Raw genomic sequence first — 26,168 nt, 5'->3', positions numbered from 1 at the left:
ATCTTACAAAATACATCGTTAAACAGTTACAAAAATCGAAATGTCACATGACTTCTGCAGACAGAAAACAACAGCCTAAAGACACATTGCCATCTCTTTTCACAGTTTGTGAAATTACTATGTTTCGGACAATTGGGCAAATAAACATTATTTGCGATCTGGTGAGTATGAGCTGACTGAAGTGGCAGCAAGGTGGAGTGTACAGATGGCCAGAAATTATGCAAAAAGTTGTTTTGTTTTCAGCACTTTGAGGCTGCCAACTTCATATTTATATGGCTGTATCAGTGACATTAGAATAGAGTGAGAGCATAAGGGTAAGCTTAGAGTTCTCTAGACAGTTACCTGCTTTCTTGGCATTTGAGCAGAGAACTGTCTGTGTAAATTTGGTCTGACTGACTTTGGCATTTTCGTCCTCTCATATAGCCCCTCTTGACAGTATTAAAAAAATTCTGAGCTTCAACGCCTGTGCTGAAATGGCTAAATACTGCCATATTTAAGAGTCAAAATTCTGTGCACACATGAGTTTAGTCTTGAATAAGTGCATCTCACAACATTACTCCATTCAAACGTAGCTTTTCCTTTCAAAATCAGTCAAATCTGCCTAATTGTAATTCCTATATTATGAACACAAAAAGAAATGCGTGCACATTGACTGAATAATTGGATGAGGAAACTCTAAAACAAAGGTCACAAGTTTGATTTCTATAGAGGATAAGGTACATGAACTGCTGTGCATTCTTCTGAGGTCTCCTGGAGCCCAACACAGAGCTCCTATCTTCTCTCTATAGGTCACGCTGGATAAGAGCGGATGAAGTGCTCTTACAGTAATTGCTTTGTGATTATCTTTTGTTGGAACAGTGCAACTCTATGGGTCTGTCTGAGAGCCCTCATCACAAATCATTTCAACACAGAGCAACTTCAGCACAGATTTACTGATAATTATGATTAATTGTGAAGTGGCCAAAAATACCTGACAATAAACAAAGTCACTGGCAATAAATAATAGATGAATAAGTAAAACTAGTTGGTTGATAGAATGGTGAACTATACTAAACTGATGGTTCTAACTCAGTTAATTGTGTGTCAAGACAATCTAAGAAAAAACCCTACATTTCAATTTAAACAATTGCATGGATTATTTTGTACATTTGTGCCTTTATCAATGTCGGAGTAAAGCTAATTCAAAGGTTTGCACTGAATCATGTTATACATGTCAGTAATAGATACTCCACAATTCAGTAAAACACAGAGAATTTATCTTACAATTTGTCCTTTTAAAATTGCATGAATTCTTTTTTGTCAACTCGGTTGACTACCTTGTTATTAGGGTTTTACTGGTTAGCCCATCCATCATAGTAGCTCATGAAGCAGCCTTGCAAGCAAGCCGGTTTTGCTCTTAAAATCTCTTTATGTGGCTCTTAAAGTGGAGTGAAGAAATGTTGAGGGGCAAGAGTTATTATATACGACTGAGAAAGAGACACAAGTTATCTTCAAACTCTAAGATGGACTCTGCTTGTTCTCTTCTAAAAATTATTCCATGATTAAATAGATATTAGGCCTCAAAGAGACTTTTCAAACAGTTTCAAATATCACTCTTTGTCTCCTTTTCTGATGGCTAAAGTTACACGTAACCCTTGAGCCTTCAGAAAAGCGCTTCACTAACTGGTGGCAACATCTACTTCTTACTTGCAGTCTATGGTCTTCATACTCAACTCAGTAGGTTGAAATGTCATATTGAAGTCTCCAGGACTATTACTGGCTGTGAAAGTGTTAGAGATCTCCTGTTTCACTTGGATTTCTCCAGATTTGTCAGTATGCAGAAGTCCATGAATAGGCTAAGTGTTTAGTTTGTGCATTGTTTTATTTATTTTGAAATATTTCATTTGCTTGTTGTTGTTCTTCAGAAGGGCTGTGCAAAGTGTCTCCTTTTATTAGAATGTGCACGTCTGTTTTTCTCAGTTAGAACCTGATTAGTATGCAGAGTACTGAACCCCCATGTTGTCGACTCACTCTGCTGCTCCTGCCGGGTGATGATGAACTGTTGGCCCAAGGTTGCCGGCTGCAGGTGTTGACCATCGCTGTGGTGACCACCCTTTCCTGTCACTCTCCACCAGCCCAGCTGCCACAATGTGTCCCCTGACTTGCTTGAAGGCAACAGTTGGCCAGTTTTGTTGGATCACAGCCACAGGGAATAACTCCAACTTTGCGCTGCTGTTCAAGAATGAAACAAATCCACACAAAACCATGAAAAAAAGAAAGAATGAAGTTGTATATATTAAACATTTTCTGCCATTTGTATGTTTGGTTAAACAAGTTTGGTCTAACGATATCAAGCAAAACATTACAAAATACTGCTGCAAAGCTGTTGTTCTGTTATTCTCCCAAGAGCAAGAAAGATGGCTCTAGAAAATGAATCATGTTCATTCCCTGAATGTTGTTCGTTCCCTGTATTTTCAATGAATTTCTGCCACTTATACAAATGTTTCAACTTATATTTTATTTTTGATATTTTCACAATTCTCAGATGTTTGCGTAGTGTTCATTCTGGCTGCTTCTTTTATAGATAATGTTCCAGGTATTCCAGGTATTGTCAATAAGTTTATACACAGTGGGTCCCCTGGGGGTTTTCTTGCTTTTTTCTTTTTTTTTTCTGCTTGAATTTGAATGTAACTATCTTTCCATCTGGTGTTTATTCATCTTTTTTGTCACTTCCCTTCTGTAGCATATTAAGCATGATTCAAACAGATGCAATGTGTGGATGTTTGACAGTGGTTGTGTCTGATATCTGATGTCTGATATCATATCAACAATTGGTCACAAGATCAGACGCTGATTAGTCTGACAATTTGATTGGCTGGTACTTCTGCTACCATTTGACAAAGTTTAACTAATCTCAAGTTACATCAGCAAAGCCAGGCATTGGACCCTGATTTCAATTCAGCAACACAAAGTGTCACCCCACGAGAAGCAAGACTGTTGATGCCTGAAACGTCTACATGAGAAGTCATCCTTGCACTGCAGAGCAATCACAATTAATCGCTCTGAATTCATGATTATCTGGTTTTACACTTTGTTATGTGCATGCATGAACAACTCAGGGTTTTCAATTTTTTACACTGAATATTGTTCTTGTTAATCATGAAATTCAAACACCTCTGTTCTTGTAAATTATGTACTGTAAGCAGATTTCTATTAACAAATATGTGTTTTTTATACTAAAAAGTCAAGTACATTTTGCACATATTCAAGTGAATAAAAAGATGAATAATTTTATTTAGAATGAACTGTTCCATCCTATTTTCTTTATTGTTCATTTCACAGTGAGTCATCAGACTGGAGCTGCATACCTGGAGACAAAGCTAAAACAATGAGCCAGTAAATTGAACTGTAGATTAAAAGAGAATTAATAGGCAACAAATATGATAATTAATCTAGAGTCACAGCCAAAGCAAACTGAAAAAATTACTCAGATTTAAAATTCCCAGAAGTCAGCTAATTGTATTACTGCTTTGGTTTGTGAAAAACTAAAACTATGGGATTTAGACTTGTTAGAATTGAAGACGTGTTGCTTTTTTTTCAGAAATTAAAAGACATTTTGCAATACGCAGACATCTCATAGACAAAGCAATGAATTATTCAACACTAGGAATAATCATTAGTTAAAGCTGTAGGCATAACAAGGAGGAACAGAGACTGTATCTACATTTAAACTAGGATTCACAAGTTTTTTCAGGAACAAATTGTATTTTAACAGCATTTTTTATCTCAGACATAAAATGAAATATATGAAAGTAAATGAAAGTCTCTGTACATAACAGGACCCTTACAAATAGCTTCCATTTTCCTTTTTTTTTTATCTGTCTGACACTCAGACAAAATATTTCTACAAAAGGAAACACAACAGTATATACTGAGCCACAGCATGTGAATAAGTTAAGGCGACAGAGACAGTGTGATGCTTTGGAAAACCATCTGTCCTGTCATACAAGTGGATGCTACTTTTATACGTATCTGTCTCAATGTTTTGCAGAACACATACTTCCTTATTTTGCAGCAGTGTTCCCTGATGGCACTGGAATTTTTTAGAAGGACATTACCCCCTGCCGCAGTGCAAAGAAAAAGGTTCAAGGAACATTAGTTTATGTTCAGAACAAAGTGTTTGATCAGCCTCATCCCCAAACCTTTTAACTTATGGTACTTCAAAGATCTATCACTGTGATTCCTGATACCACATTGAACCTTGAGAGGTCTTATGGAATCCAATCATCAGTGGGTCAGAGCTGTTTGTAAATATAAGTTGATGACTCATCCTGAACTCAGGAGCGTGAAATAATTTTGCAACCAATGACTTGCTTTCAGGAGACATTTCCTGATCCTGACAACAGGTCTGATAGATCAGAGCAGACTAGAATCTCCATAGGGGTGGCCTCCCTGCCTCTGTTTTTGCAGGACATACATATGTGGAAGCAGCCAGCAGCCTGCTGGTTCCTGCATCGGAGATTTCAGATGGTAGCTCAGCCGTATAAGTCTCTTTTAGTTGACATCACCATTCTTAAAGAGTAAATAGTGGCCCCTAATTGAAAGCAATCATCACACTGATAGTATGACACGTGTTTAACAAAATATGATTGCTGCAGTGGCTGAGGTTTAAAATCAGCAGTTCTTTTTATTGCTTATCTGGTAATGTTTTTTTTTATCACTGCAGTTTATCTGCAGGAGAAGCTGACTGTAAAAACATGCTGTGGATGGAATACAAAGTTATACTGCAACAATCACCTGAGCATTTCAAGTCTGTTTACAAGTTTTTTTTTCATTGTACTTAAGTAACTTTACTTCAGACAACAAATCCATTGCTGTATGATAATGGACCTACAATGATTAATTCTTTTCAAACTCTTAACAGAACATTTAACACTCAAGGCCATGGTGGGTGTTTATGTTCCATAAACAAATGTGAATGCCCTTCTGTTTGCATGGGTCAAGCTATTTATAGCCTGGCTAGCTGAAGAGTCCTGTTAAAGGACTGAAGTTATCTAATGATGACAAGAACATCCTACACACCACCTGAAGGCACCCACATACCTCTGTTATGTAAAGCCTTAGTCGGAGTGTGCACAGGCCTTTTAGAATTCTCTTCCAGATGCCACATCTACAAAGTTCAATACAATCCTCATCCATGCCTGCGTTATTTTGATTATAAGGATGGATTATTTATTTTCAAAGAATGGCTCTAATCCAATCTTGTGTGAAATGGAGTTTAAATGCGGGTGTTGTGTGAAGAACTGTTCAGCAACAGTGCTATCAGAAAAAGGATGCATGACCACTGCATAGCAACAACCATAGCAACACCAGTCGGAGTCTAGTCGCACTTCGAAAACATCAAACATATTTTGTGAATCACAGGAGGGCTGTAGAAATCTTATATCTTCCTGTTTTGACTTTTCTCCTCATCCCTTTGCCTTTAACATTTCTTGTACTCCCTGACCCTCCCTGCAGTTTTTCTCTCCCCCTAATCTCTGTCCATCTCACTTTCCCTCCTCCTCTTTTACAAGCCTCTCATTTATCCATCTATGTCTCCTCATCTTGTCCAAGCTTCATCTATCTGTCCATCATCTTCCCTCTCTGTGCTCATTTTTACCTGCCTTGCCTGGAACATTCTTGGTCACTTTTCTGCTATCTTGTTTCTTAACCTTGAACCAAAGTGATATCAACGTGTTTGATACACCAGCAGAAACACAGATGACCTGATTTGACATGTTTCTGATTTTCTGGTCTCCCCTTTTTAGGCTCCTCTGTGTCAGTGTTTTCATTCCACTTTATTTTTCCTTTCTCTCATACCCGTTTATATCAGCTGTCATCCTTCTTTGCTGTTATATTACCCATCTATCTTTCCGACCCCTCTCACCTGATTTATGGTCTTTGCCCTTTTCTGTTTACTCCTCTCAAATGAATTCTTCTGTCTCTCTCCAACAATGTATCTTTCCCCATCTCCAACTGCTCTCTCCATCCATCCACCTGTAGCATATCATCAGCTCACAGGTTTCAGCCTCATTGAACTAGTTGAGGACATCTATGCCCTTCCTAAATGGGATCTTGGTCACCACCCTGTGGCCGTGCTGGGTCACCCGGTGTGGCGCTGTCATCCTCAGGTCTCTTTCATTGAAGCTGCTACTCTGAGCAGAGACACATTGCCTCACAGTGGTCAGAAAAGGAAAGAACACAAAAACAAATGAAAAGCAAAGGAATGTCTGGCGTATCCAAAATTTGTGCAGTGGTTGAAGACATATAGTAACCTCACTGACTTATTATTATCTCAGTTTAATTTTGCAATGTTGGACTATTTTTGGGTAAATCTATCATATAAAATCCCAAAACATCCATTTAATTTACAGATTGTATTGCAAAAGGAAAAAGGCCAAGTAAGAGGAATACTTTTCACTGCTTGTTGCTGTGCTACTACACATAGATGAACGTTATAAACCTAGCCAGAATAAACACTCTGAACACACTCTTTCTGTTAGTGATGTTTTGTTTAAATTACACTATAAACTTTTCAGGAATTGTATGCAGTGATTATTGTCAATTAACATTCATAACACTAGTCACTTTCTGCATTTCTAAACCTGGCCTAATGCTGTACTCACATCATTCCAGATTATCCATGAACACACGCTGCAGACTGGAAAGAATTTCTCTCATCAGTCTAAGCGTAGCAGACGATTTCACACACTCGAAAGTTTGCAGTTCTGCATCATGCACTGCTGCTAGCATGACAGCTAATCAACCACTCCTGACAGTCCAAGGTAATAGAAAGCTAATTTACCATCACTTCTATTCACACAGCCAGCTTTACTTAGGAAAGGAGTGACAAATGTGCAAAACATTTTTTAATAGTTGATTTGAGTTCATAAATCTAAAAAGCTGGACATGGTTGTTTAAAAAGGGTGAGAGCTCCCATATTTTGCATTTGTTTTTAATGCAGACATCATGTGTATGTGGCAAAAATCAACTGAATCCAACCTGTGAGTATTTTCGAAATGTGACACTCTTCACTGACTGAACAGCACTTTATATTTGTTTAATTTTAACACTACTAACCACTGTTTTCTAGTAGATTCAGGTTGAATTTGGGAGAAAGTCCCAAAGGAAATACATGAGCAGCAAACTACATATGTATATATAAATAAATGAGTACAAATACAATTGTAGGAGAAAGTGTACAGATTAAAAAAAAAATTACACTTTTAAAAACTCAAATTTTTTTTTATATGCAGACAAGTGAAATAAAGTGTTGTGCCATCACATGCTGCTGGAATAGCTCTGATACTCTCTGTTCTACAAGTCCGTGTAACAGCATTCTTCACCAAGTTATGTATTTCCTCATGTGGTGTTTTCATGATGGTGGTTGAGAGCCTAATATTTCAGACAAAATCTCCCATACGTATTAGGATAGGTTGAGATCATTATTCTGAAATTGAATAAAATGATTAATAAACTAATAACACTTCCACCAGGATAGAAATGTTTCTTAGAGGTTATGACTTATGGGGACCCTTTCTTATTAGGAGACAAATGGGTCCAAACCATGTCAGAAAGATGCCCCCCATTTCCTGTAAAAGCCACTGAATACTGTGACTTCCTGGGTTAAGAGATTACGTTTTTCTCCTTAATTTGTCAGCTGGTATCTTTATTCAGTTTACAGGCCAACTTCTGTGAAAAAAAGTACAGATGGAAATTAAATAAGCACAAACATTGAATGTTGATGTTGAAAAAAAATAGATTCACAAGCCTTCTTTTCATCATAATGCCACAATAAATAAATTATTGTGATGTAACTGCAGGCTTCTCTGGGAGTTTGAGTAAATTAAGAGTCATATTATGCCTGAAAACATGATTCACTTTATTGAGTACACATTGCAAATACTTTAATAATCTGTTGATTATTATACCTATATCATTTTCAACTTCTGTTGGTTAGACAATACATTTTTTATGCCATTTTCTACTATTTTCTGACATTTTATTACTTAAGTATTCATCTAATAAAGAAAATTTTCTGCAGGCTAAAAATAAATCATCCCAGCCCTCTTCTCCCTATATTTGTTACAGGTTTCACGAACGTGTGGTAAATTAGTGTGTTGTGTATGTGAAAGTCCTTTTCTCATTCATGTTTTTCTCTATTGCACAAAACCCTTGTCATTAGATATAATCTTTTGCAAGGTGAAGAAGCACAAAAGGTGAAGAAGCACAAAAAACAGTCCAGTGAGGTGGGTGAGATATTTAGACTTGGTTTGATGATGAGAATGTGTGTATGGCTTGTGCTGTGGAAGATTATACTTTGTTATGCAATGTCTGCTTTGTTTTTGTTTTTATTAGATCATAAACTTCCAATATCATCTTTCAGTTTAATTAGGCTTTTGTTGTCAAACTATTCTCTCATATAAGTAAAATAATTAAAGGAATGTTAGAAAAACATTTTCAATGTAAAAAAAATACAATTTAAGTAATTTAAAATGTTCAAAACTTTTTCTTGGTTCCATTTCAGAGACATGAGAATTTACTGTCCTTTACAATTTCTTTATCTATGTTTGTGTGGTTAATTCAACAATCAATCTGAAGACTTTTTTTTGTATTCTGACAATTCACAAACTAAACAACTGTTTGAATTAAGGTAATAAAATCAGAAAATGAATAATCAACCAATCGATCAACATTTATTTACATAGCACCTTACAACAACCAGGGATTGACCAAGGTGCTTCACAATTCCAGAAGTAGATTTAAAAGTAGATTACATGCAACACAAGACAACAACAAAAAGGTGAGCCACAGCTTCAGTGAAAAGCCAGTTTAAATAAATATGTTTTTAATTTGGCTTTGAACTGAGGTAGGTCAGTGGTGAAATAACAAGGAAGTATTTTGATCCATTTAGTGGACAAGTATGATGATGGACAAGTACCTGAAACAACTGTAAACTGATTTATATTGGCTCGATTGTAAAGAAATTCGATTTATTTCAAGACTTGATAACGTGATTTGGTCTACTAACCTCATTGACTACATTTCCCAGACAATATCGCGGGTCGTAATTGGGCCTACGTCACGTACGCTCCTAGCTTCCGGTTGAAGTGTAAATGGATACATGACACAGTTGTTTGGAGGAAAGCTATCTTCAGGAAAACCGTATACGTCCATAGTATCACCAAAGGGATTTTGGCATTGTAACGGCTGACAGTGCCGTGTAGAGCTGGCCGCGATGGAAGCGGTCCCCCGGATGCCGATGATCTGGCTGGACCTGAAGGAGGCAGGGGAGTTCCAGTTCAGCCCGGCCGTGAGGCAGGTGAGCTGGGTGGGGAATGGAGCAACAGGGCTGAGGTCGAAAGTCAACCAAACTAGGAGTATAGACGAGGAGACAAACCTACCAAGAAGCTAACCTTGGTTACAGTTAATATTAAGTGATAGTTGTAACTGCATGTCGAGGGTAAGAGAATTTTCCAGAACGGGTATCTGACCAGCTAGCTAAAGTCTGGATCTGGCAAACCCCCCTGATCACCGCCTTTTGTTTGCTAACGTTAGCTAGCTTACTGCTAACCTACAGTAAAGCAGAAATCCAAGTTAAAGTTTATAATTAGCCTCAACTAAACTCGCTAGAAATTAGCCACAGTACTCAAAGTGATAAAGACAAATGTTGATTTTCGTCAAATAAGGAGAATTACTCCTGTCGGCCTAGTGAGACTTCCAGCAGGAAAATAATAAACAGTGATCTCATTGTCACATGCACCTGAGCAAACCAGGAGCGTCCTCCGATAGGATGACGTCCAAAGAAGACTAATCAAACTGTTTGCCTTTTTTACATTTATATCGTGTATCTTTTGTGGTTTTGATCTTTATTAAAATCATTTTAGCTGACGACTAATTGTCATGGAGATCGTTTTTTTCAATAGTATAGAACAATTTCAACAGCCATCTTTGTGGGAAAATCACAAATCACCCCACCCAAGTTAATATGATCTGTTTTCATTGAACCAAAATGTAGCCTCAGTGATGCTGTGCTGGTTGGATTTGCAATTAAGAAATATAAAATATAGTCTTTAAAATATAGTAGGTTCAGTTTTAAGTGCAAAAATTGGTCTGGTTGTGGAGTAATTAAGCAGTTAGCTCTAATAAATCACAGCAGGAAAATAAGAGGAAATATATCATTTCTGTTCCTTTCATCCACGTTTTCTTTATAAAGGTTAATACAAACAATCCCAATGGTCATGGAAAGTAATTGGGTGACTTGGAAACAACTGTGACAGGCTGGGAGGGACTTCACATTTAGTCTTTTGAATTTTAGGACACACATTTAGAGAAGGACACTTCTTTAAGTGTACTAATTTCTGTTGCTGTTACAGCACTGAAAGGCACACCCATCTTCCTGGCTCACCTGTCTGATATTTACAGGAAAGAAAAACTGCAGATCATTGTGTTTTCTATCTTTATCAAGTGGCCTATTTTTCAACCTCTTCCTGATGCAAAGAAACAGACCTTTGCCCTCTTCACTGGTTTGTAATTCCTTTGGGTTAAACGACAGCCTGCTTCAAGACGACAACTCAGAATTCATACTTCAAATCACCTCTAGTGATGTTTTATAAAAAGTTTATACTCATGTGTCTTTAACTGGCTGCTTACCTTCAAATGCTGAATCTGAGTAGGAAAATGGTATTTATATTTAAAGATAATTGTAAAATACGCTGATGCCTTTTCTCAGCTTAGGACAAAGAACGGCACATTTCGCACGTGGACGTCAAATCAAGATAATGTTTTCTTTATTTCTGCGTCACTGTGCATCTGTTCAGTGGCCTTGTTACCGTCCTGCTCCTATGATTTAATTAAAAACTTGAAGAGAAGTGTTAATAAAGGAAAGAGTATGTCTGCAGGGTTTTTTACCTCCTGATCTGGCATTAAGTAGCTTACTGCTTATTATAGTAGCTTGTTAGGATCGTGAAAGTCTTGGCAAAGCATCATGGGAGAGAGCCTGGAAGAGACTTAACCCTTGACTTTTGATCAGGACTAAAGATTAGCATTATGACTAATTGGCTAAAGATACTTGAGGCGATTGTTGAGTTGTTTCCCTGACTATCAGGTGATTTGTTTTATTCTGTTGTAAAATAAGAAGTCCTAAAATCAATAGTTTTAGTCTTGGAAAGCAGCACATTCATTTACCTATTGCCCACTTTTCTTTTTCTTTAGTTCATCCTGAAGAACTATGGAGAGAATCCGGACAACTACAATGAACAGTTGAAGAAACTGGAGACTCTGCGGCAGGTGGGTACTGTTTGACCCTGGAGCAGAAATATTCTCTGTTACCTCTGTGCTGTAGGTGGGGGTGTAGTGACACATATTAGATTAACAGTCAACAGAAGTTGTTCCTAGGTCAGTTTATTGACATATATGATTACTAATGCCACTAAAAAAATGCAATAAATGTGGAAAAATGGCTGAGGAAAGTAGTAATTTGACAGATTATTACTTAAGTTCTTAAAGGGAAGATGCTTTCATGGCTCTCTTGGGGGCATATCATCTGCTGCAGGTCTTTTTGTTGGACATTTTGATTAATTGAATTAGATCTCATCATAAGTAATTATTTGTGCAAAGTCTTTCTTCACTTTTGTTTTGATTTCCTCTAGGACGTTCTAATGGTTGCAGTAAAATATTCAGTCTAACATATTAATGATACAAGCTTTGTTTGTTTAGCTTGTTTTCCATTCCTGCTCTGATCCAAGTTCTAAATAAAGTAAAAATGCACACTCATTAACATAAGCTATTTGGAAAGGCATCAAAGAAATGATAAACTCTAAGCACTCCTCATTAAAGTGGGTTACACATGAAGCACAGCTGGGTTGGACGTAGTGGTTTTGTAGCTTTAGAGGCAAAGAGCAGCAGATTTAATGCTATCACAACTTGATGTTTATCTGTTTTACAGAGTGCAGTGAATGTGACGAGGGACTTTGAGGGATGCAGCACCTTGAGGAAGTACTTTGGCCAGCTGCATTACCTCCAGAGCCGAGTACCCATGGGAACTGGTCAGGAGGCTGCGGTACCCATCTCATGGTATTAACATACATATAATAACATGGAATCAGTGGCATTTGCACATATGTCTGAAGCTGACATCACTTATTTATTCTAATGTATTAATATTTTGTTAAATGTATTTTGAAAGATTTAAATTCCTATTGGCTTAGCTCAAATGTGACTGAATTATTTCCTTGTCATGCATGAGAGTCTGAAAATTATGATATTATTGTATAGTTGCTTCTAACCTTGATAATGAGTGATGCTCACAAATGGCATTTTACCTATGTTCTTGCTAATATATTCTTAAATCATGTTCAGGACTGAAATATTCTCTGGAAAAACAGTCACTCATGATGACATCAGCTATGAGCAAGCATGCATTCTCTACAATCTCGGTGAGCAAAGTCACTTGCAGCAATTTGTGTTTTTTATTTTAATCCATAATAGTTAACAGAACATGCAATTTACATCTAATGAAGATCTTTCAGTTTTCAGTTTAAACTAGCTTGAGTTGAATAATGTCGTTATTGGCATTGTTGTATTGTGGTGTGAGAGTATTTTTTAATACTCAAAATTGACCTTTGTACTCACAAGTATACTTACTTTTTCTGTCCATTATTGTCTTACAGAAATTAAAATAGATAGCGTGGAATCAAGACAGAGCTTATACTCCTTATTATGGAAAGTTTAGAGAGATGCAGACCAGTGAAAGCCTATAGTATGGCCAGTGTTTACTGAATGTGAATAGCAAGACTTTCAAACCTCTTCAAATTTTTCTGGACTGTCTGTAGGGGCCCTGCACTCCATGCTGGGAGCAATGGATAACAGGGTATCTGAGGAGGTATGACACTCAGACAAACAGAATAATCCTATACGTGTTTGTACACAAGGTCTCATCAATTCTGTGCTCTGCTTCCAGGGGATGAAGGTGTCATGCACACACTTCCAGTGTTCAGCGGGAGCTTTCTCCTATCTGAGAGATCATTTCAGCCACAACTTCAGTGTGGACATGAGCCACCAGATTCTTAACCTCAACATCAACCTTATGCTAGTAGGCTACACACATGCGCACACACGCAAACACACAGACACACCAACATGTGTTAATAACCCGTGTCTGTCTCCCAGGGGCAGGCTCAGGAGTGTCTTCTGGAGAAGTCCATGTTGGACAACAGGAAGAGTTTTCTGGTTGCCCGCATCAGTGCTCAGGTTTTACCATTAAATATTCAATATATTTTATGGTATCAATGCAGTCTACAATTATGGATTTAAAAGCCGGTGCTTTTGTGGTGCTGCAGGTGGTGGATTACTACAAAGAGGCCTGCAGGGCTCTGGAGAACTCAGAGACTGCTTCTATGCTGGGAAAGATCCAGAAAGACTGGAAAAAGCTGGTTCAGATGAAGATCTACTACTTTGCTGCTATCGCACATGTGAGTGTCCAGTGAGAGAGTTGTGTGTTGGCATCTGTAGTTTCATGAACTTGTTTGTGTACTGGTGTTTGATTTCTCAGCTACACACACACAGACATTATTGGCCATTGTTTCAGTCTTATTTTTGTCTCATCAGCTTCATATGGGAAAGCAGGCAGAGGAGCAGCAGAAGTACGGAGAACGGGTGAGAAAACATTTTGAGTTATCATTTTGTCATACACCGGTTGTTAGACTGCGGCTGCCTTGATTAGTGCACCCTTTGATGAACAGTTACAGATAGAAATAAACATTCCCTCCAGGAATTGCAGTACTGCAAATGTGTTATTTTACTTTAAATGCTTGTACAAGTAATTTTGATATATTTTTCTATAACATTTCTGTTGTTCTGCCCCATAACAAGTTATTACAGAGCTACATTTACTAACTTAAGACAAATGAACTTCAAACCAAGTATTTTTTAAGCTGTTGATAATGTTCTGTTTCCCACAGTTGGCTTACTTGCAGAGCTCTTTGGACAAGCTCGGTGAAGCCATCAAGCTTGCGAAGGTAAAGTGATTCTCTCTCGTTTTCTATGACCTGTCTTGAAGTGTGTTCTTGTTGTTTTACGAACTAATCCTGCTTTCCTTTGTTGGGTCCAAGCAGGGTCAACCTGACAGCGTGCAAGAAGCCTTGAGATTTACCATGGATGTAATTGGTGGAAAGTGAGTGAAGAGTCTTAATATTGGCACTAACATGAATCTTAATTCAGATTTTTTTATTTTTTAATGAAAAAAAAAGACATGCATGTGACAATGTTTTTCTTTGAACTTGCAGGTTTAATTCGTCCAAAAAGGACAATGACTTCATCTATCATGAGACGGTTCCCTCTCTGGAGACTCTAGCTTCTGTCAAAGGTATCAGGAAGTGTCCGTTTTTTCGGTTACTGTGCACATGCTGGCTTTGCATATGGCTGCCTCTCATTTGATTAATATAAGCACAGTGGTTAGAGTAGCATGTTGTCTGTTTTGTGGTTCCAAGCTTGGTGTTGCAGTGTTTCTTCTTGGTTCTAAGCATGTGAATAAGAAGGATTCACAAAGTTAAAATCAGACTTTATTTCTGTATCATCTCTGAATTGGGTCTGTTTCAGTCCTGCAAATAAAGTAGGGAGTTATTGACCTTTTTAATGGTAGATTGACATTAATTATTCTGAAATTTGTTATTTTTTGAGACCACAGACCAATTACTCAGTTAAAATGAATGGGCAGGTGACTCCAAAAAGCGACCAGTACTGCATGTGCTGTTAAAAATCAGCAGTTTTCTGAAGCGTAAGCTCTGATATTCAAATGAGTTAGATGATATATTTATATCTATAAAATAGACAATATATTTATATTGTTGCAGTTAATCGGCAGTGATTCTGTTGATTGATTTCTTCATCTTTGAATTACTTCCAACATAGAGTTGCAAACTAATTATAATTGGCTGCAGGCTTTGCTGTCAATGCAAATTATAGAGGCTGAAGGTGTATTTATTTAGCATTTATTGGATTATGAACTTGTGTTTTTAAATTGTAATGTTTAAATCAGGAAATTCATGTGCTGTTGTGTCAGTAAAACTACTCTGTCTTTGTAGGTGCTCCGCTGGTAAAAGCTCTGCCGGTCAATCCTACTGACCCCAGTGTCACCGGACCAGATCTGTTTGCTAAACTGGTGCCCATGGCTGCTCATGAAGCCTCTTCTCTTTACAGGTAGGCTCTTTTAGTGGATGATTAGTTTACCTTAGAATGGTTTTCCTTAATTGAGAAAGTTCAATCATATATGTGGTCATGTCTGTTGTTATTATTCCAGTGAGGAAAAAGCCAAACTGCTGAGGGACGTCATGACCAAGATTGACAGCAAGAATGAAACTCTTGAGTGAGTTCACGAGTGTGTCTATGCTGGCAACAACGCTTTCACAAATTCCAGCTAAACTTTTCATAAAACCGAAAATCACAGGAGGTTTTATGAAACCTTTAGCTGGAATTTGTGAAAGCTTTGTTGCCATTTTATTGGGATCTCTGGAAATTCTAGTTTTGGGATGTGCCTTTCAGAAGCTAGTAGACAATGTTAGTAAGACTTGTCTTTTTTTTTCCATATTCAATCTTTAAGCTGCTCAGACTCTGTGTAGTCTGTACAGAGTGGAAACTGTGTACATCTGAACTGAGAACAAAGGGGATCATTGAATATATTGGTACAACCAGGAGTAAAATATATATCAGAAAATCAATGTACAGTATTGATAGAAATAGATTTTCCTCCAATATCAGGTGACTTTTCTCACCTCCTCCTACAGGCAGTTCATGGACTCTCTGGGCTTGGAGCCGGAGTCTGTTGACAACCTAGACATGTACAGCCACATCCCTCCGGTCCTGATGGAGAAGTGTGCTGCTCTAAGTGTCCGACCAGATACCGTCAAGAGCCTTATTCAGTCCATGCAGGGTTTGTAAAAATGCCGCTTTCACACACACACACACACACACACACTGGAATATTAACATGTTCTAGAGATTTTCTGGTGTGAGACACGTGAGGACCCAAATGTCCAGAATATTCGCTTCAGACTCTGCAGAAAAAGACCTGATCAAATTATCTGCACATATCCCTGAACATTCCCAGTGTTTCTGTGTAAAAACGGCTATACTTGCATATATCTGATTGCAGAGGGCCACAACTGTGACAGCCGATGCTGAGCAATGTTAGTAAACTCACTTTTTTTCTGCTGAGTAAGATGAGATAAGATACAAATCACATCCTTGCCTGTGCAGTGCTCTCAGGTGTCTTCACCGATGTGGAGTCTTCACTGAAGGAGATCAGAGATGTCTTAGAGGCAGACGAAGCTGGCGAGCGAGCCCTCCAGGAGGTTGTTGGCCCAGCTGCAGTTGAGCTACACCCAGCAGCGCAAAGCCAAGCTCTGGCTGAGATCCGCAGAGACCTGGAGAAGTACATGGAAGCCCACGAGAAGGCCAGTTTTACCAACACGGAGCTCCATCGAGCTATGAACCTGCACATCAGCAATCTACGCCTGCTTGGGGGGCCACTGGAAAGTCTGAGCGAGGCCCTCCCACGGCCCCAGCTCAATGAAGGTGAGAATGTGTTTGATGATAATGGTTTTGACCCAATCATGCAAGCTTTATTGGGGCTTTTTTTTCCAGACTTTGCATATTTGAGTATGATATGATTATGATAATATGATTTTCTGCTCTTCAGAAGTTAGTAAGTTTATTTCTATCAGTGTCAAGCGCTCTGATCTTACAACTTACTTTAGACACACATTTTTAATTGATAAATAAAATGGTTTAGTTTATCACTCAAGCATTTGTTTTTCCTTTATAACATGTCAAAAAATAGTGGAAAAATCTATAACTTTGACTTGGGAGGCAATTCAAAATTGTCTGCTATTTATTTTTCCTTTAGCAACTGTTTGGCTGAAGTACAAGAAATGGAGTCCTTCTCAGGGAAACCACTGTCTGCTACAATATGTTGTAAAATAACAATAATTTAGTGATTCTGACATGAACTAAATGCCTCAGACTGAATGTAATTTAAGGATTTAATTTTGAATGTAGTTAACGGTGCTTGTGTATATGCAGAGGAAGTGGCTGGGCTGCAGATTATGAAGCGGATCTTGGGAAAGGTTCAAGAGATGAGGGAACAGAGAAATTCTTTGGAGAAACAGCTTCGTGACCTCATCCAGCAGGACGACATCACCTCCACACTTGTCACAACAGAGAGAGCAGACATGAAGGTATTTGCTGCACATTTTTTCTTAGGAACACAGGCACATTATTAAGTCAGATGCTATCTGAAAAGATTTTAGGAAGAAGTTAAAAATTGTCAGGTGGAAAAGGATTATGCTTAGCTTCATACTTGAGGCCTTTAAACAACCCATTCTCTTCCAGCGTATTTTTGAGGAGCAGCTGAAGAAGTATGAGCAGGTGAAGGTCTATATCGATCAAAATCTTGCAGCACAAGAAAACATCTTGAAGGCCCTGACCGAGGCAAATGTTCAGTACGCCTCTGTTCGTAAGGGCCTGAGCCAAACTGAGCAACAGTGGAACAGCACGGTTCAGGGATTGGTGGGCTCATATGAAGCATATGAGGACCTGATGAAGAAATCACAGGAAGGGAAAGAGTTCTACGATGACCTGGAGGCCAAAGCATCACGTCTGCTGGAGAGATCAAAGGCTCTGTGCCAGACCAGGGCTGAGGAGAGAAAGCCCATCCTGGAAAAGTAAGGAAGACAGGAAACAATAATGTTTCAAGATTTAGAGTTTTTCCTTGGATCACTACAACAATAAAGCTGTTCTTATGTCAAAATACCATTAAGTAAAATACATTTAGGTGGTGTTCTTTTTAAGTTCAGTCTCCAAATTGACAAAAAACATAAATGCAACATCTTTATAGAAAACAAATTATATCGTAGGTTTTATTAATTTTATGTATATTTCATTTCATAATGTGCTGTTTTTCTCCACTTTCCTTTTAAGCAGAGAAACCCAGAAGAAGCCCCCAGCACGGCCGACAGCAGCTAAGCCCTCCTTAAAGCCAAGGGCTCCTGATATTGATCCAGCCTCCTCTAGCATAGAGGATCAAGAGTTGGCCCAGCTCAGTGCAGCCATCTTGGCCTTGGGAGGTGACCTGCCTGAGGATCTCCGCAGCCTCCCTCCTGACATTCCGTCCCTCCCTATCACTGCAGGTCGTCTACATGGTCCTGAAGCCTACATTCCACCTGGTGCTAAACTTGGTGGCAGCTCCTCCATGCCTTGGCCTGGTGCTCCAGCAGCTAGTCTTCCTCACTTCCCTGCTAACCTGCCACCTCCAGAGCTTCTGGCACGGATTGCTCAGTTTCCTACTTCAGGAGCTTTGGTAACACAAGGACCCCTGCCACGTGTACCCCTCCCTCAGATGGCTCCACAGCGGCCTCCACAAATGCCAACCCAGCCAGTTGTGTCTGGTTATCGGCGGCATCCTCCTCCTCAAGCTCCCCACCCAGGTCCTGTTGCGCCTACCCCAGTCCGACCCTCGACTACCACTGTGGACAGCATCCAGGCCCCTATCCCAAGCTATACTCCCACACCACAACACCCTATCCCACCTTCAATCTCAACTGGCTACACAGTAGCACAGATAGGAGCATACACCCACTTTATGCCCCACCCAGGGGTTCCCATTCAACGCCCAGGACAGATACCTGCATCCCAGTCACAGCAGCAAAAGCATCCTCAGCAGTACCCCGCGCCTATTGGGCAGCCACTCTCACAGGGGTACCACCCTGGACCAAGGGCTATCCCTGGACCTCATTCTCCTCTTCAGACCCAACAAGTTTACCCTCATGGATATATGCCCCCTCGGCCTGGTGTTCCTTCTCCGTACCACCAGGCATATCCCGGTCAGCTTCAACCACATCAACAAAATGACTTTCAGCCCCAGTATCAAATACCCCAAGGCTATCAAACTACACAGGGTTATGTACCCCAGCAGCACCCTCAATTAATGCCAGGCTCCATGCCAAGGCCACCTCAGGTTCAGATGCCACCTCAGAGTGCACCCCCACCAACAGCCCCTACTTCACAGCCAGCACCCCCTGTACCTCAACCATATCTACCCCATCCCAGCCAACAGATGCCCCCTGGACACCCTCACCAACAGATGTTGGCACAACAGCATCAAATCTCAATGCCTCCCAGTGCCCAGCAGATTCTGCCACGCCCGCAGATGCAGATATCAGGTGGTCCCAGAGCGCAGATGACCCCGACAAGTCAGACAATGCCTCCAATCTCACAGAATTACATTCCTCCCTCAAGCCAGCCTATTCACCCTACCCTGCACCCTCAGATGCCTCCTGCCCCACAACCACATATGGCCCCTGGTCCTCAGGTCCACTTGCCAGGGGGACCTTTGCCTCAAATGCCCCCCAGTGCACTACCACCACAGCATCATGCCCTACCTGGACAGCCTCCTATACCAAATATGCCCCAACAGCCCATGCAGATGCCCAATCAATCTCAGTCTCACCCTGCACATTCTGGGGGGGTATGCTACCCTGGAGGAACTCCAATGATGCCTCAGCAGCCCCTTGCACCCCAACCAGCAGCTCCCCAACAACCCCAAGCTACTCTTCCTATGACTCACTCACAGCCTTCTACAATGTATCCTTCAGCCCCAGGGACGAATGTACCTCCAGGCGCTCTACAACAACCTACTGTCATAGGTCCACATGCCCCTGTTGCTCAGCACATGATTCAGCCCTCCTCTGGAGGCCCCGCAACAGTGCAACCAACCAACACCATCCCCCCTTCTCCTTCACCTTCCCCATCTTCATCTCCCTCTCCAGGCCCGGCCTCGTTGGGTCTGAACCCCCAGCAAAGACCCACACCAGCCTCGACTCCTGGAGGCACAGCACCACCCACTCTTCCCTCTCCCTCTGCTGTTTCTTCCTCCACATCACTATTTCAGCGACAGAACTCAAGCACAGATGACCTCCTCTCTTCAAGCCCAGAGAGCCAGCCTGGAGGCACCAAGGCCCCCACCAATGTCCTCCAACCCACTAAAGCTGACCCACAGGATGGGGAGCGTCGGAAGAAGAGCTCCCAGGGAGTTCTCCTGATCCAGGGTGATCCATACCAAGCCCCAGAGCGTGTTGCCCATCTCCACGGGGAACTGGAACATTACAGGGCTCAGGTCGATTCTTTGGAGCAACCCTCAGAGAATGAAGGGGGTCTGTCGGTTCTGGATGCCCGCTGGAAAGAGCTTCAGGACCAGCAAGAGAAGGATGCCCGTCAGCTCTCTATAGCTATCGCTCGTTGCTACACCATGAAGAACCGCCACCAGGATGTTATGCCCTATGATTTCAACCGTGTTGTGCTGCAGTCAGGCAAAGATGACTACATCAACGCCAGCTATGTGGAGGACTTGTCGCCATACTGCCCACGCCTTATTGCCACACAGGCTCCGCTCACCGGCACAGCAGCGGACTTCTGGCTCATGGTGTACGATGAGAAAGTATCGCTGATTGTCATGCTTGTTTCGGAGCAGGAGCTGGAAAAGGTACTAAGTTTTGTCCAAACACTGTTGTGATAGGTAAAGATAATGTGATAATTGTAGTTTTTTCATTGGTGTCCTTTTTAATGTTGCCTTCAGGGAAAAGTTCTGCGCTACTTCCCAATGGAACGCGGTCAGCAGCTCTCTCAGGGACCGATCACACTCAGCCTAACCACACAGAAGACAACACCGACACACGTGGAGCGCATGATCAGTCTGCAGTATCGCGACCAAAGCCTGAAGCGTACTGTCGTTCATCTCCAGTTTACTTCCTGGCCAGAGCTGTAACTCATTCTTTTTTTTGTTTAAAAATGTTTTTTGAAAGATTTGCAGAGAGTAATCTCATTACAGTCTTTTACTGAGGAGCCATCATATCTTCATCTCCCAATAGGAGTCTTCCTGATAGCAAGAGTAACCTGCTGCGATTCATTCAGGAGGTTCACGGACACTATCTCCATCAGAGGCCCTTCCACACACCTGTCGTGGTGCACTGCAGGTGAGTGTATTTCTGTAACTCCTTCACTTCACAGGTAGGTGCTGTGGTATTAGTTATCATTTGATCACTGCCGATAACAAGAAGACTTGTTCACTCTTATTCATATTTGCACTTTGGTCAGAAAAGTGTTGCTCATCAGCCTTTCTGTCGCAGCTCGGGAGTTGGACGCACCGGCGCCTTCTGTCTGTTGTACGCAGCCCTGCAGGAGCTGGAGGCAGGAAATGGAATCCCAGACCTTCCACTTCTGGTGAAGAAGATGAGACAACAGAGGAAGAACATGCTACAAGAGAAGGTTTGTTGTGTTTGGATTTAGTATCTGATATTAATCAGACTAAGTATAGGTGTAGAAGTGGCATCAAGAGAGATAAAATTTAATTCAAAATCATATCAGCAGATTTGGCTCTTGGTTGCTGATCAGAGTTGTCAAAGGGTTAATGGGTGAGGTGTGAATACTGATTGCTGCATGATAGGAATGTTTTGTAAAAAGTGGTCTCCAATGTTGTCTTTAATGCTGAAACCACAGGTTCATTGGTTAGATAAAGCTTTCATACTGCGACTTTAAACCCTGACTGTAACCGTGGAAATGACAGGATACATTTTTAAATGTGTTTTCCATGTGCGAATCATGTAAAATATTAAACCTCAGGATGAGTAGATTTTTGGATGCTGCATGTTTAATATTAAAAAGCAATTTTGTTTACATCTTCAGCTCCACTTGAAGTTCTGCTATGAAACCGTGTTGAAGCACGCCGAGCAGGTCCTTCAACGCCATGGCATCACGACCGCCACCTACAACAAGAACGCCAACTCTGCAGCCACAAAGGTTTGACACTCGTCTTATAGAAAGTTATGTAACTGGCAGTGGGCAGTGGCAAACAATAAGGAATAAAATCTAAGCATACAACTAGTGTTGGACAGTTTATTTATCAATATGTGAAGTATATAAAACATCAGCTAAAAATAAGAGAAACCGCAGCTACTATTAGATAAATATAGTTCATCAGCATTTCAATAAAAATCAGGCTAGAAAAAGGATATAAACACGTTGCAGCTGCTTTTAACAGTTTAATGACATGCTCAACTAGAAAAGAACCCAAAAAATGTTTTTAAAGGTGCAGGACTAACCATCCACAGATGATTTCTCCCATCTGTTGTTTCGACACAGTAGGAAACACCACAAGGAACACACTGTTCTCCTACAGTGAACGTCACAAAAAAGCTTTTATTTTGAAAAAAAAAACTATTTACAGAAGTTTATTGCTGCTTAGAAAGTAAGTAATTGGTAAACTTTCAGGATGTAGCTTCATGATAATAATAATATTTAATAGCACATCGTTGTTGATGTTGGAACATTCAGCTGTACTTTCTCTTTCCATACCTCATTTAGCTCCCTTCTCATTGCACAGAGCACATGCTTGCTAATAATTTTAGTCACTATTTCATTATATGGAAACACAATGAACACTTTCTGTGAATAGATCTTGCAGCAGGATTTAATTTTGTTATAAAGAAACAAATATCAGGGTAACAAATGAATCCGGAATCACTTTATTTGGATTTTTTGTTCCAGTGCTATGAGCCTTACAGAAAAAGAAGGGAAAACCCCTTTCATCTCCAGATATAATGTGAATTTCAGGACACAAAACAAAACCTGAATTATTTCCTTCACGTGTTGGAAACGTTTGGAAGAATTACAGAACTGATGTTCCTTAAGTTTAGTCTTTAGGCCTCATTCCTTCGTAGCTCCACTGTGTTTAATTTAATGTAACTTTAACGATGTATCTGCTCATATTCTGCACCGCTGATTGTTCCAAAGGAATTCTACGAGTTCTGGTCAGAAGAGGTACCTTTTTCATTATCAGTAGAACAGTCACAGAGCAGTAGGTGAGGAAATATTTAATTTCCTGCATCTCTTCAATCTTTATTTTGACATTTGTCTTGTTTCTGAACTTTCTCTGCAGCCTTACTCAAGACAAGAATCCCAGCAGGATATCGTCCTTGGCGGAGACATGCCCATCAGTTCCATCCAAGCCACCATCGCCAAGCTCAGCATTCGTCCACCTAGCGCCACAGACCCAACCATGGAGGCCAGTGCCTCCTGTGGCCTGGAGGAGCAGGTCGGAACTATCTTACCAAGCCTGGACTCAATGGCTGACATACAGCTGTTGCAGGACCCCTGTCCTCCCACAGATTTCCAGCCCCCCTCCTCTTTCAGCCCACCTCTCACTTCACCTACCCATTCTCCTCCACCACCAAACGGTCTGGATGGTCTGTCCCTATCAAGTCTAACACAACCCAACCACCAGCCAGCCCCAGAGTCTGAGCCCAGCATCAGCCCGCCTCCTTCTGCCTCTGCCCCAGCTCCTTCATCTCTGGAGCTCTTGGCCTCTCTGACACCTGAGGCCTTCTCCATGGATGGAGGAGGTCGGGGGAAGCAGCGGGTGACTAAGCAGAGCTTTCTGCAGCCAGCAGAGGGTCAGGGTCTCCATGGGACCAAAGGCGATGAGGGTGATGACCCACTCAGTAGCCTGGATCCCCTCTGGAGCCTCAGCAAGCGCTGAGTCAAATCCACGGGTTGCTGCCGTTCTCTCACTTTTGCACCAGGCGTAAGCAAAGGCCTCTTTCTAATTTTCCTTTTAAAAAACAAACAAACATTGAATTCTGGAAGTGTTGGAGACATTTTTGTGGTGTTGATTACCAAGATGTGCCTGTTGGCAGATGATAGCGGTGTGATCCCCTAAAGAAAAAAAACAAACAAAAAAAAAAAGACAGCACAAAACACACTTGCTTGTTGTTCCATCACCGGTGGCGTCTGGGACCAGATCTCTATGCACTTGTCTCTATCCCCTTCTTTCTGTCGCTCTTTGCTGCTTTTCTTTGTATGTCAGTGGATGGACGCACTTGTGCACTTCCAGCCCTCGATGTGGGCTGCCCAAAGAAAAAAAAACTATCACAGCATGCACTCCAGTTTAACACCCCCCCACCCCCATCACAGGTGGGTGTAAAGGCATCCCAAGGCTGTGACCGCGCTTGGCTGCTCCGCCACTGCACCGTAAGAGATTTAATGACTGGAAGGATTGATGTCTGGAGCTTCAGCCAGAACAGACCAGCTAGGTGGAGCTAATTTAAAGACAAAACACCCCTGAGTCAGAACATATAGCTCAATCATCATTGTAACACAGAAGAGCAAACAAATCAGCACGTTTTAACTAGTTGATTTCCTTTTCTTTCTCTAACACTGTAAATATCTTAAAGTTGGGCTGTTCTGAAAAATTATCACTCTGGAAAAAAAAGAAAACCCACTAATCGTTTATTATTGTAAAGATATTAAATAAATGCAGTAGACAGACAGCTGTTGTTGTATCAAAGTCTCTTTATTTGAAAATTAGTACAAAGTCTTATGTCTTGTTTTCTGTTATAAAAAAGTTACCTCAGTTACTACAGCCTGCTGAGATTATAGTCAGCCAATTAGAGAAGGAGGAACACATTTTCTCTCCTGCAGGTCAGAGTTTTGTCATAAACTGTCAAAATTGGTGAGAAATTAAATGATAGTCTAGTTTCTAGTTGTTTGAGCTGCTGTAAAGCCACAAAGAGTTAAACGTCAGAGTTCTGCTGTGTTACAGGAAATGTTCCCTCTTCTGGTTTAAGAAAAACAACAAAAAGGAGGTCAGGGCTGCATCCACAGACAGCATGAGTGAAAGCAACAGAATAAAATGGTTTGTTTAAAGCTGGGCAGCAACAAGCAGTGTTTTTAACGAACTGGGCAGAACCTCATCTATTACCTGACAAGGTGCTGCTAAATAGACATTTTTAAAAGTCCATGAATATGAACTGGAACATTCATCAGAAAGCTGACAGTCAACAGAATTTGCAGCACCCTCCCTCCCTCCTTAAAATAATAGTTTGGCATTTTGGAAAATACATCACGGACACAAGGTACAGACACCACTTTCATATCTCAACGTTAGATCCAGTGGCCACAGATATATGTATATAGCTTACAAAAGGTGCATGTTCTATCAAAATGTTACACTTCATTTACAAAAAAATCAAGTGTAAAATATCAGTAACTTTGACATCTCTGCGCTGCTGATTGCTTAGCAACTATTAAGAACAATCTAGAACATAAATAAAAGCTAAATTATTTTTACATTTTAAGCTTTTTAATTGGACTAAATAAACTAAACGAAAGCATCTATAGTGCAACGCTGTCAGCTGATCAACTCTGCACTACAGCCAACATGTAGTTACCAAAATGTCAAACTATTGCTTTAACTTCACATTAAAGTTTGGAACAGAATAAAAGATGCTTTTTTTTTTTTAAGTGTTAAAAAACACCGCATTTTAAATTTGAACAGAGTACACATAGCTAATAAATGAACACAGCTCCAATGCCAAGAAGACCTCGTTACTGGTTTCACAGGGATGCAGATGCAACGAGGGTTTGCTTGTTAAAAAAAATACCCAACTTCTCTTAAAGGAGACATACTATGCCCTTTTTTTATTCTTAAATAAGCTGACAGAATTTTCTGAAGTCTCAATGAAACGTCTGTGCCGGTATGTTTGGACAAAAAAAGACAAACAGTACAGCAGCTCCTCCTTCTTCCATTATATTACAACTATCTTCAAACCAATCCAAACCTAATTCTATTTTCTTCATACACAGTTGGACTATGGACAGCAGGAAGGCTACTGATCCTGCTTTTAGGCACATAACGAGCCATTAGTTGAATGGTTAAAGTTTTTTAAACTGATACCACAGATATCGGATACGATGATGCCCAGCTGGCCAGTTATAATAACACCAATAAGAATTTGAGTCGTGGTTGCACATATGTGCTCCATAATTGGATTTTAACAACAAAAGAGTTCAAACTCCCTCTTCCAAAGTGAATTTTAGGACGTTAAGTGGGGATGAGGAGAAAAGTTCACTGAATGCCACATTTTCAGATATGTGGGGTTCTAAACAAAACGTCAGACTTCTTTTTTCTTTTCAGTATCGACTTCAGACAATGGTGTCAAGTACAGAAAAAAAGCGTTTTTCTTCTTTCCATAATATGTCCCCTTCAAGTCCCACTTTTCTGCTGCTCGTTTCCTGAATGTGAAAATGTTTGCTGCATCCCA

General features: G+C 40.4%; 1 protein-coding gene across 3 annotated transcripts; it reads left to right on the top strand.

Moving 5' to 3' along the window:
- The first annotated feature begins 9,106 nt into the window (after positions 1–9,106).
- On the top strand, positions 9,107–24,395 carry ptpn23a (protein tyrosine phosphatase, non-receptor type 23, a). Of its 3 annotated transcripts, none has more exons than XM_072393691.1 (24): positions 9,107–9,340; positions 11,233–11,307; positions 11,966–12,093; positions 12,379–12,455; positions 12,852–12,901; positions 12,980–13,111; positions 13,189–13,269; positions 13,359–13,490; positions 13,627–13,674; positions 13,980–14,036; positions 14,133–14,191; positions 14,304–14,383; positions 15,102–15,216; positions 15,317–15,382; positions 15,801–15,946; positions 16,273–16,590; positions 17,098–17,252; positions 17,407–17,738; positions 17,998–20,554; positions 20,648–20,832; positions 20,940–21,044; positions 21,198–21,336; positions 21,754–21,867; positions 23,006–24,395. In XM_072393691.1, exons 1-24 carry the CDS (start codon positions 9,257–9,259, stop codon positions 23,603–23,605), a joined length of 5,835 nt encoding a protein of 1,944 aa, XP_072249792.1. In that variant the 5' UTR covers positions 9,107–9,256; the 3' UTR covers positions 23,606–24,395. The 3 variants fall into 3 exon arrangements, with proteins under 3 accessions (XP_072249792.1, XP_072249791.1, XP_072249793.1); XM_072393690.1 differs by having other exon boundaries at positions 17,995–20,554; XM_072393692.1 differs by having other exon boundaries at positions 9,254–9,336; positions 17,995–20,554.
- Positions 24,396–26,168: the final 1,773 nt, after the last annotated feature.

The sequence above is a fragment of the Leuresthes tenuis genome, unplaced genomic scaffold (genome assembly GCF_036924035.1).
Source record: "Leuresthes tenuis unplaced genomic scaffold, fLeuTen1.0.hap1 SCAF_10, whole genome shotgun sequence".
Taxonomy (NCBI): domain Eukaryota; kingdom Metazoa; phylum Chordata; class Actinopteri; order Atheriniformes; family Atherinopsidae; genus Leuresthes; species Leuresthes tenuis.
Note: the sequence above shows the minus strand (reverse complement) of the source record. Positions and strands in the feature narration are given on the sequence as shown.